Raw genomic sequence first — 15,719 nt, forward strand, 5'->3', positions numbered from 1 at the left:
AGTGTCATTTTCATCTGAAAGGTCCGGTGATATGGAACAGCACGATCACTTCAAAGCGCTGCAGAGAGTCTCAACGCTTTCTCTGCAGCGCATCTCTGCATTGGACGTCCGCGACTCGAAAGATCGGGTGAACAGATCGGTGCACGTTGAAGCCGAGCCCGGATCGGGATTCGATGGGATAGAAAAGACTATCCCGCGCTACAGGTAACATCCTTGATTGTCAGATTCTCGGAGATTGTCGTAACACTGAGAAGAGCGCCCACTCATCCTGTCTGGGTAACCCTAGCAAGTTTCCTTGGACAGAACTTCAGTGACATCCAGGGGGCCTAAATCGTATATTCAACATCAATGGTATGAACGATATCTCTCAACAACGTGTCAAAGCACTTCAAGGGCCGTGAGAGCCCTGCACGAAGAAACCTACAGCTGCAGCATGGGTTGACCATCAAGGACGATGTTCACCTCCTGGAGATCAGGACGTGTGCCATTGGTGCAGGAAATTTCCAGTTCTACTATACTTCGACTGGATCTTACGATTCTGGATCTACTTCGACACCCCTGCCCACAGGTGGGGCACCTGTCAATGCTCCATGCCATACAGATACTGCCTGGACAGCTCCTAGGAGAGTTCCACAGCTGCCAGAACCACAACAAATCTGTTGAGAACGTGCACCTCAACACAGACCCGCATTTCAGAGTGCTGATTTGTTAACAATCCGAGCATGAGCATAACCGGATAAGTAGCAGTGGGATCTGGATAACGGTAAAAAGCGAGAAGTGGTGTAAAATGTCCTTTTTAACTGATCTCCCTTTTCTGGCTGCAGCGTGTCATGGATGGCCAGCGCTGGAGTGTTCTTTGGAGCAATCTTCTTCATTGTGGGCACATTCACTTCTGTTGACATGGGGGTGAGCGCACCAGCAGTCACCTAATGTGGTGTGTCCCGTTGTCAGACATGACTCCGTCTCGATAGACTTTGCACTACGCATCGCTGAGCGATATGTTCAAGTGTTGGTGAGCAAATGTGCACACCATGCTTCATTGATGCAACGTGACTGCTACACCAACTGCTTGTTGCATGCTATCAGACCAGGTACAAATTACATACCGTATATACACAATTTTATTGGCTGCAATGACGAAATAGCAATGACGAATTGGGTGACTGTGCGCAGATAGTGGTGAGCCAGGTGGTGGGGAACTGCATGGGCGACTCCTATGATTGGGCAGTGTATTTCTGCTACCTGTGCGGGAACGCCCTCTGGTTCACGGCCACCTCGCTGCAGATTGTTGAGGCCCTGAACCTCGACCACGACCTCCAGATGCTGCAGTTTGAGTTCAACGGCATGCGAGGCCCCATGCCTAAGTGCGTCCTGTCCTTGTTCCTGACAATTTTCTAAAATGTAGAAGTATGATGAGTGGGAGTCGAACCAGTTATTTCACTTTCTTCCTGCCAAGAGGCAAGATGCGTCAGCAGACAAGCTGCAGATGCTGCCACATATCCCACCCCTAGATCAACTCGCCAGATCCAAGCAAGGCCCAATCATCCGCGGAACGGTGCCCGTTATCCGTTTGTGTACGGACAACTGCCTGTCGGGGTCAAATTCAGGTCTGCAAATGTTGGAAGGTGCAGAGCTTTAAGCTGGAAGCTGTTGGAGGTTGCGCTGTGCCATGTGGCCTTGTGTAGTACACCACGATGGCTGTTGCCTGTAGCAGTTAGCTACAGCCGCTGCAAAGGCAAGTGTCGGAAACAAATTTAAAGAAATTGTGTGCCTAGCCCTGAGCAGCAGGGCTGGGGGTGGCAAATGCTGCTTTGCCTTGCAAGATACAAAGAATCTTTGATTGTGTCCAGCCCTGAGCCTCTGTGTACCGGCCGCAGGTACAAGTGGTTTGGGCTGCAGCCACGGAACCTGGATTGGTGGGGGGCGATAAGCTACACGCTGGGGGTCGGAATGTATCAGATTGCCGCCATCGCCTCGATTATCAACGACTGCCCCAATGGACTCCTGAGCGTCGACGCATATGTGAGCCCCTTTGCAGACTAAAATATTGCCCGTAGCTTGCACTGCACAGGATTCCGGAAATTGTCTAGATTCTGATCTTGGTTGGAAATGCCCTGCATTGGCGCGAATGCACAAGTCACACATGCATACAGTCGTTGAAAGAATGTAAGGTTGTGGCATCAAGCCTGAAGGCTGCGGAAGGTACACCTGCACTGATAGAGCATGTTTTGTGCACTCGAATCTGCAGCGCAGAACTGAATCACCAAATCTAGAATAAAATGTTTTGGGCGGCTGAAGGTGACAGCAGGGAATTCCTGCTGTTTTGCAGAACAAAGCGCAGGCGTTCTTTTTGTTTGAGGCTGTGTGCTGTCAGTTGCAGCTGGGCTTAGTCACGTACATGTACCTGGTGGCCGGCCTCTTCTTCACCATTTCTGGGACCCTGTACGAGATGCAGGAGATCTCACCCTGGCTCATACCCGGTGCGTCCCGCTGCTTTAATGGCTCATGTCAGTGACATACTGTAGATTACTAATCTCACTGCCCCGTAATTTGACAGGCATAAGTAAAAATAAATGCATGGAACGCTGTAACATCAACTATGTGGAAGCACTCGAGCAAAATTAGTCTTGCGGTGCGAGAAGTGCTGCAATGCTGAGCGGCCCTGACCACAGCCATGATATTGAAGCAGATCATTTTGTTCTGCCATTTTCCGAAGGTAGTTGTGTGCGCTGTGAACTGTCCAGCTGCGCTGAATGTTCAAGACAGACTTCAAATGAGCTTCAATGCTTCAGGGTTGCTGAATTACCAGAGGGGTTTTGATGAAAGATACTCAACTTTGCAGGGATCTTGGTGCCGTCTTCAAGGAGTTATTTGTCCTCCCTCAAGTGGTGGGGCCTGTGGTCGTACTTCTGGGGAGGGGTGCTATTTGCCCTGGGAGGGATCGTCCTGTACTGGTTCTCTCCTGCCAACATGACAATTTCCCTGGTGAGCAATCAGGCCTACTTCAAAGTCCAATTTGCCCCTTTTAAGACCATTTCTTGTCTAGCAATAGAGGACATTCTATTCTCTGGACGGCTTGGTAGGGGTACATGGGGTTTTGGAGACCGATGTATCAGGGGTGCGCATGCATCTGGCAAAAGACTGTCTTACGGCAAGTACAAAAGAAGATTGCGGCAAGTGCCAACCTTGCCACGTGCGGTCTCCATAGGAGAGGTGTTTGAAACTGAGAGAATCATTCCTTTGTAAACTTATCCCTTACATATCTCCTGCAATATTAAGATTGGCATTGTTTGCGCAGGACACGTACAATGTCATCAACGGTGTGGGCTTTGGCGGAGGATCTATTCTGTTCCTTCTGGGCGCTGCCCTCATGCTGGCTCGCCAGGTGGGTCAGTGCGCTGAAGCTCAATCCCTGCACAGAAATATCTGACATATTGGAAAGCTTGACAATGATCAAAGATGAAGCTCTTTGGCATCAGACAATAGCTGAAATCATTGCTGCTCTGCGCAAAAGAGGGAGCTCTTAGTTTCCTGTGAGCTGCGTGCGTCATCTGTCCTGCAATTGATCAAGCGTATGCGCCTGTATCTCTTATTCTCTTTGCCTTGCAGTCTGGGTCTTCTGTGGCTTTTCATTCTTCAAATTAATATAGACCCATAAGTGTCAGCAGAGTACCCTTAATTTGCATGCAAGTAAAGTGACATCCCTTGTGCCTGCAGTCGCGCGGGCGGTGCCGTCCAAAATTTGGAGCAGTGGGACGCCTCGATCCGACAGTGCATGTGACTGTAGCTGGCCAGGGCGCTTACCACACAATGCACATTATCAAAGAGAGGTCTCTGGACCATGTAGCCTGACAGGACTCTCTTTTTCATTTTAGGGTTACTGACCAGTATCCATCAGTTAGGATACTCCGGAGTATGACCACTGACCACAGCGGAGTATGTCTCTAGTCCTACAGAAGAGGTCAGTTCACACGGGTCTTTTTGCCACCTAAAGTGGTTTTTTATTATTTTTTTGAGTCACCTGACGATGGAGGTGGTATGTGAAAAGAGTGGAGGGTTCGAGGGGCTTTGAAACAAGAAGGCATCCTGTCACAGCACGGGCACATATCAGGTTTCAACATTTACCGCGAGGCAGCACTTTCTCCTTTCATCGGCACTCGCACTGCCTTAGATGTCTTGCCTTCAATCCTGACTTAACATAAACTTGTGTTTTAGACATCTGAACACCCAGACACTTGATGTTGACATCAGCTGCTGTGTTGTCTGTACTTCTTGTCAGTAAGAGCCCAAACAGCAATTGTTCTACCCCAAACTCCCAATGCAAAAATATCTGGTCAGCAAGAAAATACTTGCCGGCATGATGGCAAAATACTCACTTCTGGAGTGCTGGTACTCGGTCACATACACAAGCAGAGACTTGCCTTTGTGCACAGGTAAGCTGGGCTGTTGGTAATGCATTGGCGCCAGTGGCGTACCATCTGAGGCCAATGCAAAGGGTCCAGCTGTCGGTGCAGGCGCAGGTGCAATTCCGGTATTTGGAGCAGGGGCTGATTGAAGAGCGATGTCTGCCGAGTCCCCTGGCATGGGTGCAAATTAAAAGCTCTTCAGTACGACAGCAGTTTCAAGGGTCTTTAGAGCCTATTCCAGGAATGTCCTGGCAATGACAACTTTCCATTGTCAGGACACAGATTGCATAACTTGGTTGTCAAAAGATGTTTTTTGATGGCGAAGATGGAGTGAACGTACCAGGCGAGGCAGGCTCCGGGGCTGCTGCGGACTCCTCGAGAATATTGCGTGCGCTCACTTCTCCTTCTGCAGATTCAACGCAAGGTGCAGGCTGCGATTTCAGGAGGAGAGCATTTGTTTCAACGCCCAGCAGTGAGAAGTGGGTTTAAAGCAGAAACTAAAGGCAGCATCGCACATAACTGTTCTGCACAGTAACATCGCAGAAGGAGATTATCTGTCTCTGACATCGGCTGAATTGAGGAAGTCTTCCGCTGGACAAAACGCACCGCTCAACAGTGCGAAAAGGACGCAGCCGAATAGAAGCGATCTGCCGTTTTAAGCGATAGGTTTCCAGTTCACCAAAGAACCCTTCACAATGTCAATTCAAGATTCAAGGATCCCTGATTCCGCCACATCACTTGCAGAAAGTGGAGAGACGAACGATTGAGTCAAAGCGGCGGGTTAGCAATCTCTCCAGTAAGGATCACGTGCTGCATGAGTTAGATCATTTTTGGAAGTGCAGCAATTCCGCTTGATGAAGCCCTTTTCCCCAAAAATAATTCTGTTAGTACAGCCCAGATGGGTTTGACCCTTATATGTCAAACGGGGGCTGCAGCCGCCCTGCGTGTATGCCCTACAGCCTTTGGGTTTGTGTTTACCGTCCTGTGATAAAGATAAAGATAACGATATGGGACAAAACTTAACCTCAACAAGTCATGAGAGTGCAGCTACCCTTCCGCTCTTCCGTTCACCGTAAAGCACATAGATATTACAATCGCAGAAGCACACGTAAATTTTTCCAAGATTCCAGAAAGGTTTACGCCCACCGGTTAGTAACATGACTGGTTACAGCATGCATATGCTGACATCAGCAGTTCTGCATCTTATATTCTCCTCAAAACCTCCGGGCTCAAACTCTTGCTGGCAAGAAACAATCCAATAGAACTGCTCAGTCTTTCGGAAACCCATCAGATGCATCCACAGCCATATGATACAAACCAGGCAAAAACGCGTAAAAGATTGCAAGCTTGGTCCAGACATCGAGTTCCCTGATTTTACCGATGGCTGCTGCTGCTTTTTCATATCCTCCCGAAGCGCTGCCACCCTCATTCAACTTCTGCCGCATAGCGGCGGCTGTCTTGTAGACATCAGCTGCTGCGGATATTCTATCAGACACAGGATTATATGCTTCTTTCGGGCCAGCCTTCGAGGCAGCAGTACTGCGTATTCCCTCTTCTTTGTTTGAGTTGCCAAAAAGCACTTGCCAGCTGCGCGTTCGCACACCTAATGCAGCAAGTGCATCCGCCACGTCATCATCATGACGAGACATTTCGTCATCTTCCTGCTGAATATCACTACCCTGGTAAAACAGGGTGCAAATGGCACGAGTGGCCCAAGTGGCTGCACACGGTTCAGGCTAACTGATATATTGAGTCTGGCTGAAGACCATAATTTCTTCCTGCACAGCGGTGGGTTCACGCTGGTTCTGCAGTCCAGACAGCAGCCTACTACCCGCAGCATTATCCCCAAATGTACCTGCAGAGCACAGGTCTTGTCAGCGTTACAGCTCTGTAAATTGGTGCGGAAATTAGGCGGCGCTGCAGCTGCAGCGCAAAATGCCTCAGTAGGATCCGGAAAGAGCAGCTTTACTTGGCACGGCTGCCTTGTGCATATGCACACCACGTGACCGTTCAGGGTGGCACACAGATGTACACCATAAAGTACTTCAAGTTCAAAATGGAGCTTTGCATCAGGCCTTCAGGTCCAAGACTTTTCATACTTTGGACACCTCTCTACAAGTCTTAGCAGCATTTCTTGCATAGGCAGAGCCCAGGGTGGTGTCCGCACCAGAAAAGTCTGATGCCAGGGAGATGGTAGATCCCTATGGTTCAGGCCTGCCGCTTTCAACTGGCAGCTGACGTGCAGCACCTGCTTCACCTGCAAAAATGCAACATGCAAATTTGCGTTCTTGCTCATATGTAGACCTGACTGAAGAGCCTTGAACATCGGCGCACAGGGGAGACGGCTGGACGATTGTTGAATATGGCGATATGGCGAATTATTTGGTACTTCATAAGAAGGTATTTTAACCGTGATCGACTAGCCTGTCCTGTGTTCTCGTACAGGCAACAGACTCTAATGTGTCCAGGAATAATGGCGGATTGAATCACGTACCGTTCAGTAGGACGTAGACAAGGCACGCAACCACAAGAGCACTGGCCTGTCGCGCCATGTGCGCTTCCTCCACAGCCCGGCTCTTTAATCTCTCTATGTAAATGAGTGAGGCGAGCTCTTATTCAAGGCGGGATGCTCAAAACAATTTGACGAACGATGAACGGCAGCCAGCCAGCCTCTCGCAGCCAACTTGATGACTGACCTGGTTAGTAAGGGCTTCGTCAGCACACATGGTAGGGGTCCTTGAATCATTTGGTTCTTGAATAATTCCTGCACATGGCAATATGCACCTGCTGAAGCTCATGCAGCATTACATTCAATTTAAATTGCCAACGGCAATTGGTTGATCTACAAAAGAGTGGTATTGACTGGCACCTACAAATGCGGACCTTAGGTTGACATGACTCTGTTACAGGCAGGCTTCGGACATGTTTCTGTTACAGCACAAACGTGAATTCCAACACATGTATTTACTGGAGCTCTGTGGCACCCTATTTCACTCCCAGTGACCCATCCTCTGCATAGATCAAATCTGCTGTCATGTCCAAGGCCTGGGCTGGAGGTCCTTCCTCAACCTCTAACGGCCATCAAAGATCTTGGACAAACAAAAGAAGAAAGCGGTACACCAGAAGCAGGCCCCATAGAAGGTAAAGGTTGCCAGTCCCTTGCAATCGCAGTCCTCTTTGCCTTCTGCTTTCCCTCCCTTATCAGCTGTCTCTTCGTCCTCACTTGCTTTCTTCTTCTCTGTCAAATCTCCCTCGGAAGCTGCGGCTGCCTCAGCATTGGACGCCACATGGCTTTGAACGATGTCGATGGTGCTAGCAGAGCTTGTGTCTTCTCGGTGCAGTACAGTGCCCAAGTTGCTCTGGCACATTGTGAGCGCTGCAAGCGCCTCTGCCAGATTCAGTGACTGCACATCAGCTCCAGCGCCGCTTAATCTCTCAGTGACCACAACAGTTTCCGGCTTCACTTGCCCGTTGCTGCTAAGAGGCAGGCTGTCATGTGCTCGGGCCTCCTGTGACACACCTGCAAAACATGTCACCTCATTGGACAATTAGTCTGTGTTTCTTTGAGTGGCCTTTGAAAGCCATGTGGATTTCAAACAATAAAGAGGGTAGATCTGTGGCCCTTGAGAGAATTCTGGTGCCATGCCATATTGCTGCTAACCACCCTCACTTGGTCATTCATGTTTCCCACTTAGGTGCAGAGTGTGCAAAAGAGGCTGGCGGGGCGGTACAAATTCTGAGCACCGTGCCCACGGGCGAATGGATCTGGCGAGCCAAACAACGGTGTAGGGTTTTGGCAGCCTGTAAATGTTGCTGGTTTGCAGACGCGCCCTGCCTCCGGCAGTAAAAGCATGTAATATTAATAGACAATACCATTGATTGAAAGGCAGTCACAGGAAGACCATTCTGCAGAGAGCCACAAAATGCACGCAGTTTTGCCAGGCTTGCAAAGCTACAAATTTGCCTTCGAGCAGAATTGACTACTACTCAGATGCATCCATGCTGCTTCTTAAAGCACTCATCCTTGCAAGCTGACTTTGGATCGGGATTGTTGCAATATTAGAGGCGTTGCTAAGCTTATCAGTCCGCCCAATCTAGAGGAGCATCTGAGAAAATGGGGGCAAAGAGATATATATGGCCTGCACAAATCCAAATCGGGCTGCAAATGTAGGGCTGGGGAGCTCGAAACAACACCAAATTCACTAGTATATGGGGGGTAGAGACGGAGAGATCTTTAAGCAAATGCCTATGCGCGGACCACATTAGTTGATATGCACCAAGGTCATCACAGAGTATGCACAGGTGAATAATGAGTGTTCACCTAGAGCGTAGGAGAGTGTGTCAAGGGCAGGGTCCTTTGACGCAGTTGCAGCACTATCACCTGTTGCCAGCTCACGCGAGGCCCTTGCTTGTCCTGCAGACACAAAAGCAGGACGCATTTCTGCATGTCATGTTCATAGCACAGCTAAACGAAAGGATGGAGACGCTTCCTTGCAATTTGAGAGCTGCTAGGCTTTGAGAGGCTCATCTTGATGTTCGACTTGAAATCTTCTACACTATGCACTGTTTTGGAAGAATGTGTGCATAGTATGTTTCCAACTATTCTGGCCTGCCTGCTGGCTTCAGCAGGTCAGAGGTTAATACGTAATGTTTCCAGCAAACAGTCCGGTAGAGTGGCCACACCACAAAGCAGCACGAAGAGGAAGGACGCCACCCCAGGAACCCTTTTCTGTCTGGCCATAGCTACAAATCTCCTAACTCCGGCCTTCCTCCCTGGCTGCCTGATATCAAGGTGAAATGAGGCACAGTAGCGCCTATATTTCTGTCGAACGGTCACAAATTCAAGGGTTTTGGACGAACGATGGTGATCTTAAGAAGCTTCAAAGATCTATCACGAAATTGCTTTAAAGGGGAATTTGAAGGGTAGGGATCGGTGATATAGGTTTATTCACCCTAGGGTTGATCATGCCATGCCATGGATTGACCAGGCCACTTTTCTGCATTGCTGTCACATAGGTTGTAGCGTGATGTCGATGCGCGTTTGTCCTGTGATTGTGAAGGGGCTGCACCATTTTCTCCCTCAAGAAAGCCTTCTAAATGTACACGGCACGCAACAATAATATTGTGCACGCAATTCCTCAAGGCTGGAGGACACGTTGAGGAAGGTTTAATGCCGATGTCAAGCATTCCATGGAGCAGCATATACGGCTGTGTATATGGCCTCCAAAAGATATCTATCGTATGGTGAAAGTATGCACCCAAGGGCTCTGACGCATATACCAGCATTGACCCATCCAGATTTCTGGATGCAAGACAAAAAGATGCTCAGCTTGAATCACGGATGCCTTGGCTAAGTAGGTGAAGGTGCAATGCCCCCTGTTTAGTGTGAAATTCCCATACCAACTCAGACGGGCACACACCAGAATAGACGATATTGAAGAACACAAAAGCGATGAAAGCAACCTCAATAATGTGTGCAATCTTGCTGACAGTCGCGATGCGATCAAGGAAGGCTGATGTTTCATTGCTCAACTTCTCCACCGCGTCTAGGCGCTTCATCAGCTTGTCATCTCCCCAGTAGTTGTCTAATCCCCATTTTTCGAGCTTTTCTGAAAGCGCATTGATCTGCTCTAGACTGTCCGAAGGCGGCGGCGGTGGCGGGAGACTTGTATTGTCCATCAGCCGCCGCAGCAGCTGTGGCCGCTCGCCAGAAGCTTCTGCCTTGCCGTGTGCCTGATCACACAAGAGCTTTATCAGTGAACCCGCCTTGGCTTTCAGGTTACCTGCACAGAGGCAGTTCCGGGAGTGCAAGAAGCTGCGCGGTGCACTGCAGTGTTTCCTTTGGTGACAAGCCACAAATAGGTTTTGGAAAATAACTCAAGCCTGCGCAAAGTCACATTTTGCCCTTTTTACCTGAGCTGCCCTGAAAACCATCGGTGTGAGCCAGAATCCTATTATCAGTCACTTTTGTGGCTGAGGCCAATCTCTTTGAAGTCCCAAACACAATGCATCGCTTTTCATTTCTGAGCCACTGTTCAAAGCCACTTTGGCTTTGAGCCAAAATGCTTAGAAAAAACATTGCTGTGCAGGGCTTCACAACGACATCAGATATTCAGGCTCAGGGCAGCCAGAGGGGCAGGCCACTATCACCGCTTTTCTGAGCCTTTCCATGCAGACAATAACATAGATTACTCATGGTTGAGAGGCCCCGGCTGGCGGGGGGCGGTATAAACACTGAGCACCATGCCCACAGATGATTGGGTCTTGCTTGGGTCTGGCGAGTCCATCAAGGGGTGGGATACGTGGCAGCGATTACATGCAGCTTGCCTCTGCCAGGATAAGCGCTAGCGTGTAAGAATCATAATTATGGTTGAGAGAGGAAGCATAGGCATACCTGATGTGTGCAGTGCAGCTTGGACGCAAATGCTGGCACTTCTGATGACGTTGGTGGCAGTGGCGAGCTCCTGACATCGCCTGCACAGACATATGTTCTCTCTTGTAGACATATTATAGGGCTGAAAATTTCTTGCAATGACTCGCAATGGAAGCGGCGGTGACAGGATCCCCATACATGGCGCAAGATGCCCTACAGCTTTGTGACAACAGCTTGTGAGGCTCTAGGAGGATTGGAGCACTCCTACTGATGGCATCACAGGTCACAAGCGCCTAAGAGAGAAATTACATCAAGGTTGGCATTGCAGTTTGCTTGTCGCTTCAGTTGGAGTAGAAATGCTAACGCCTGTGCAGGAAGAACGCCATGATGGGTCCAGATCAGGCAGGATATCTTACCCTGGCTAAGTAATAGCAAGGCGACAATGCAGATCGTAACCTTGATCCTGAGCTTGACGTTTCTCATCGGTGCACCTTTGTGGCGATCCAGTCTCTTTAGATAGGGAACCACACAATAGAATCGCAGATCACTAGGTAATGAACCTCAGGCCGAACGAAATTTCACCGTGAAATCATGCACTTGAGAACTTGACGAATCCCACCCGTCTATTTCTTTTGTAGATCGTAGAGCATCACGGAAGTATCTTGAAATGTCGCACGTGCTATTGTCGTAGCTGTCGACGTCGACATCGGAAAGTTTCGAGAAGAGGACACCGTATATGGTCCGTTTACGGTCTGACAGATAAGCATGACAGGGCCATTAGGGGCATGCTTTTGTTAACGCACCATGTGTATTCGATTGATCATGTGACAGCCTGGAGATCCTGCAAGTATGAAGAAACGAATGAGAGATATCAAAACCAACACTTGCTGCTTCTGTAGGCCCGTTAGAAATTTGAGATCTTTCATGGAGACCTCTCATTCTTGTTCGTTTGCCAGCCCCGGCCAGCAGCCAATTGGCCGAATGCTGCAACATGAGTGTGAACAACTAAATTACAGTTCTGTGGTCTGCACATCAGAGTATTGTGCAAGCACAGTCAGGGCTGCTTTAAACTTGCAAACCTGCAGCCACTCAGGCAAGCAACACAGCAATGACCAACCCGCCGCTCATTGTGACCTCATAATGACCTTAGTAGAAAGGCAATGTTCGCCTGCCCTTAGGGCATACTTGAATTTTGCAAGTGGGTCTTGATTCAAGTTCAAAAAGAGCACTGAAATCTGCAATCTGCTCGCCTCACAAGGAAGTGTACCCCATACCCATGGGTAAATCACTCACACACCACTTACAGCCCACGCACCCGGCAACCCCCAAGATGCCCAGAATTTCAAACACATGCAACCCGGCGCTCTTTCTCGTTGATGCCTCTAATACGTTTGCAACCTCCTCCAGCCTGCTCTCCAGCTTGACAATCTGCTTGTTGCGCAAGTCATCTCCCCAGTAATTGTCGTCGCCCCATTTCTCAAGCTTGTCTGATACATCTGTTATCTGCTGCTGCACAGGCGGCGGCGGTGATGGGGGCTTTCATCGTCCTCTGGCAGCTTTTCTGGCAGGTCTACGAAGTCCGCCAGCTGCCTCAGACTCTGATACGGCTTTGCATGCATTGAGCCGCCGGGCACCTGAGCAACTAAATCAATAGTCATAAGCATGCATGCAATCTTCAAGACTCACCAAATCTGTGACTTAGATACTGTATGCTGCTCATGCCGGAGGCAAAATGTGTCTGCAGAGAAGCTGCTGGCAAAGGCTGCCTCATATGGTCTCAGCAGATCCAAGCAATTCACATTGGAGTCCCAATTTGTATGAGTCCACCCTATATCCCTCTGGGCATTCCCAAGGCGGCTCATGTGCTTGCAAAAGCCCACGCGGAATTAATCATTCACAGTATAGCCTTGAAGTTGAAGTTTGGGTCACAGAAGCGGCTCCAGGTCTTACCTTGTTGGGCACGTCACTCTGCGGCCAGATAGGAGCGGGGAACTGAGTCATGCTTGGGTTTGCAAGAGGCAACTTTGACAGGAAGTCAATGTCAGAGATGGCAGGTGGCATTGCCGATGGTGCCAGTGCTCCTGACAAAGGCCTTGCGCTGACTGCAAAGTCACATGAAGAAGGCTTAGACAGTCACTTAGTCAGTCAATCAGTCAGATTGCATCGCTCTTAGGAATACTTAGAGGATGATCCAACGCATGACTCTCTTTTTCAGACCCGTCACCCAGCAGACATCCAAACAAAACATGGCAGGCCACAATACAATCCTGCCAAAAAGGTGAATTGCATCTAGGCAGGGAAACCCAGGATTGGGTTGATCTTCTACTTTCAGGTGTCTCTACTAGATTCCATGATGATTACAGCCGGGACATTTGCACCTAGGGGCTTCCCAGCGTTGGGTTTGAGGCAAGTAAAGAGGCCACATCACTGGTATTAATGATCCTCTTGCTGCAACAGATGATTTCGATGTGTGAGCGAGCTTTTGTACCGGACTTTAATTATAAAATTTGGCCTGACAGATGGGGCACAGAGGCTGCCAGCGAGAATCTTGAAGAGTGTAGCTTTGCATCGGGAACCTTACCAAGCTTGAGACAGAGCAGAGCGGTGATCAAGAACCGAGATTTGTATATCATTTTCTTTCACATCATGGTAGGCGACGATTGATACGCTAAGGTTTTTTTCGCGTGCCACTCTCCAGATTGCGAATTTCGAACCGAACGACTCGAGCTCGCCCAAATTGCTTGCCAAAAGATTGACAGGACTTGAAAAAGGAACCTGTATTTTGCTTTGATGCAGTAGATTCTGGTATCGCCGCCCCTGTTGCAGGTGCGTCAATAATATTAGTAATATCACGTGCCTTTGTAACTACCGGGAAGCTTCCACTTAAATGCAACTCGTGTTAGATGAAGCAGGATGAACAAAATAAACTTTGCCGGCAATCTGGAGAAGAATCCAAGTGTTCATCAAAGTTAAAGGAGCACTTGCTGCAAAGTTATGTCCTCCATATAGCCAACAAATGGCCGTAGGTTTGCCAATTATCACTACAAATAACTGCAATGATCACTCCATGCAAGGCTCACAAAATATCTCTGATACACGTCATTGCAACATGCCATCAGCCCAGAATCATCTGATCAGAATCACCATCTGTTCAATACGTCAAACCCTTGGAATATAGGTCGCAGTAGAAATGATAGGTCTGCCACTGCCAGCTCACATTCTAGGGGGTAAAGCCCTATAGATATATTTCCACACGTGGAGAGGTGTTTGCATAATGTATTCAGGCCCTTCTTGTGATTTTCTTGACATTGCAATTTTGGATAACATCATCCGCACAAATTCTGTATGATTGCCAGTTGTGTAAATTATTTTGCGCTGTGTTGCTTGGTGCAACAAATTGATTTTCTTTGGCAAAGGATCTCTGGAAATGTTTTTAAAGGGTCTGATGCTTTCCAAGTAGTCTTTAATCCTGCAAGAGCCTTTGCAGAACATGATAGCTTCTTCTGACTTGATACCCTATGTGTTCTGGTTAAATTCCTTAATTGCCAGTCATCAAGAGCTCGCGGAATCTGACTCAAAGAATATTCAAGAGCAGCTGTTGCAAAAAGTCTTAGATTCACTCTAGGGCTGCATGGCCTTTGATTGCATGAACGTCGGTTGCATGACCGTCGGCTGCAGGATTGCTTGCATTTTGCGCAGCTCATACCTGTTGCACAAGGTGAGATAGAACACAAACACCATATACGCGCCTTCAAAAATGCCCCTCAAGCCAGCCTGTCACTGCCTCCCTTCACATGTCAACTCCAGCTGTTGCTCACAGCAGAGGTTGCTCACAGCAGCGCCTGCTGTTCTTGGACGATGGCAATCCCAATTCTCATGGAAGACTTAAATTCTACCTCAGCCTTCTTCAAGAAGTGCTAGCAGCGCAATTCCAAATGGGCCTCAAGGGTGCGTGTGCGCATGACCCAGGCCTGACTCCTTGGCAGGACGCGGCCAAACAGCAGCTGCCGGCAAGTTTAGTAGGACAACAGTTTGACTTGAACATGACTAGTCAAAGCCACTCGATTCCTTTGCAGCTGAGAAAGTGCCCACCTACCTTCTGGAACATCCTGAGGGGGCGCTGCCGGCACAGGTTGATTGGGGGATGAGGCTTGCGCTAGCAGACTGTCAGGAAAGAGCCCGGGTCCACCTGCCAACAAAGGTATTAGCGAAAAGAGTAAGCGTGTGAGCTGCGGATAATGTACTAACATCTAGTCAGCTGAAAGTATGCGCTGGCTATTGATGATGGCCCCTACCTTTGCCGTAATATGGAGCTGTGCCATTATAGAAGCTTGGTTGAGGTACTATGTGCACAAAAACTCCAGAAGCCTGCTGTCAGCTAATCTTCATCAAACATAGTTGTTTGAGTATCAGACGAAGATGTAGGCTTGCCTGCAGGAGGAATACTCCCAATGAAGGCGTCCGACGGCTCAGGACGCAGTGCGGCCTCCAGTGCCAACAGCTTCTGTGCGGATTGTAAATCACCTGTACGCATCAGGAAGACCTATCTTTATCCGCTCATCTGCAAGAGAAGGAGCAAATTGTGTAGATTGATGTCTTGTTCTGCTCGTCAGCGACCCAGTGAATGGGGCAATAAACAATGCCAAACTTCAGCGTAAAATGGAGCCTCATTGGATGTTTCAACCTCTGGCTGCTGCAGCCAAAGCAGCTGCTCTTAGAAGCGCATTTGTCAGAACACTTCTAAGAGACGTGGCGTTTGCTGCCGCGACCATGCCACTGACCTGCAGCACCTCGAGGTTCAGGGAAGATATATTTGCAATTGAAAGGTCCAGCTCAGAATGTCTGCAAACTTGGTGGAGCTCCCACCGCATCAATATTGGAGCGAGCCACGCAGCATGTGGTGCTACCGGTAGAGGATTGTAGATCCGAAGGGGTCCACT

General features: G+C 48.9%; 2 protein-coding genes across 2 annotated transcripts; one reads left to right on the forward strand and one right to left on the reverse strand.

Moving 5' to 3' along the window:
* Nucleotides 1–31: 31 nt before the first annotated feature.
* Nucleotides 32–3,852, forward strand: COCSUDRAFT_41978 (hypothetical protein; the record flags this gene model as incomplete). Its single annotated transcript, XM_005647466.1, has 9 exons — nucleotides 32–204; nucleotides 497–568; nucleotides 825–906; nucleotides 1,174–1,364; nucleotides 1,878–2,022; nucleotides 2,381–2,480; nucleotides 2,843–2,985; nucleotides 3,299–3,385; nucleotides 3,718–3,852. The coding sequence occupies 9 exons, from the start codon at nucleotides 32–34 to the stop codon at nucleotides 3,850–3,852; spliced, it is 1,128 nt and encodes a 375-aa protein (XP_005647523.1).
* A 3,539-nt stretch (nucleotides 3,853–7,391) lies between these two features.
* Nucleotides 7,392–12,840, reverse strand: COCSUDRAFT_63370 (hypothetical protein; the record flags this gene model as incomplete). Its single annotated transcript, XM_005647467.1, has 6 exons — nucleotides 7,392–7,477; nucleotides 7,630–7,915; nucleotides 9,897–10,139; nucleotides 10,801–10,880; nucleotides 12,084–12,288; nucleotides 12,730–12,840. The coding sequence occupies 6 exons, from the start codon at nucleotides 12,838–12,840 to the stop codon at nucleotides 7,392–7,394; spliced, it is 1,011 nt and encodes a 336-aa protein (XP_005647524.1).
* Between the last annotated feature and the right edge of the window lie 2,879 nt (nucleotides 12,841–15,719).

This window comes from Coccomyxa subellipsoidea (assembly GCF_000258705.1).
Source record: "Coccomyxa subellipsoidea C-169, whole genome shotgun sequence".
In the NCBI taxonomy this organism is placed as follows: domain Eukaryota; kingdom Viridiplantae; phylum Chlorophyta; class Trebouxiophyceae; family Coccomyxaceae; genus Coccomyxa; species Coccomyxa subellipsoidea.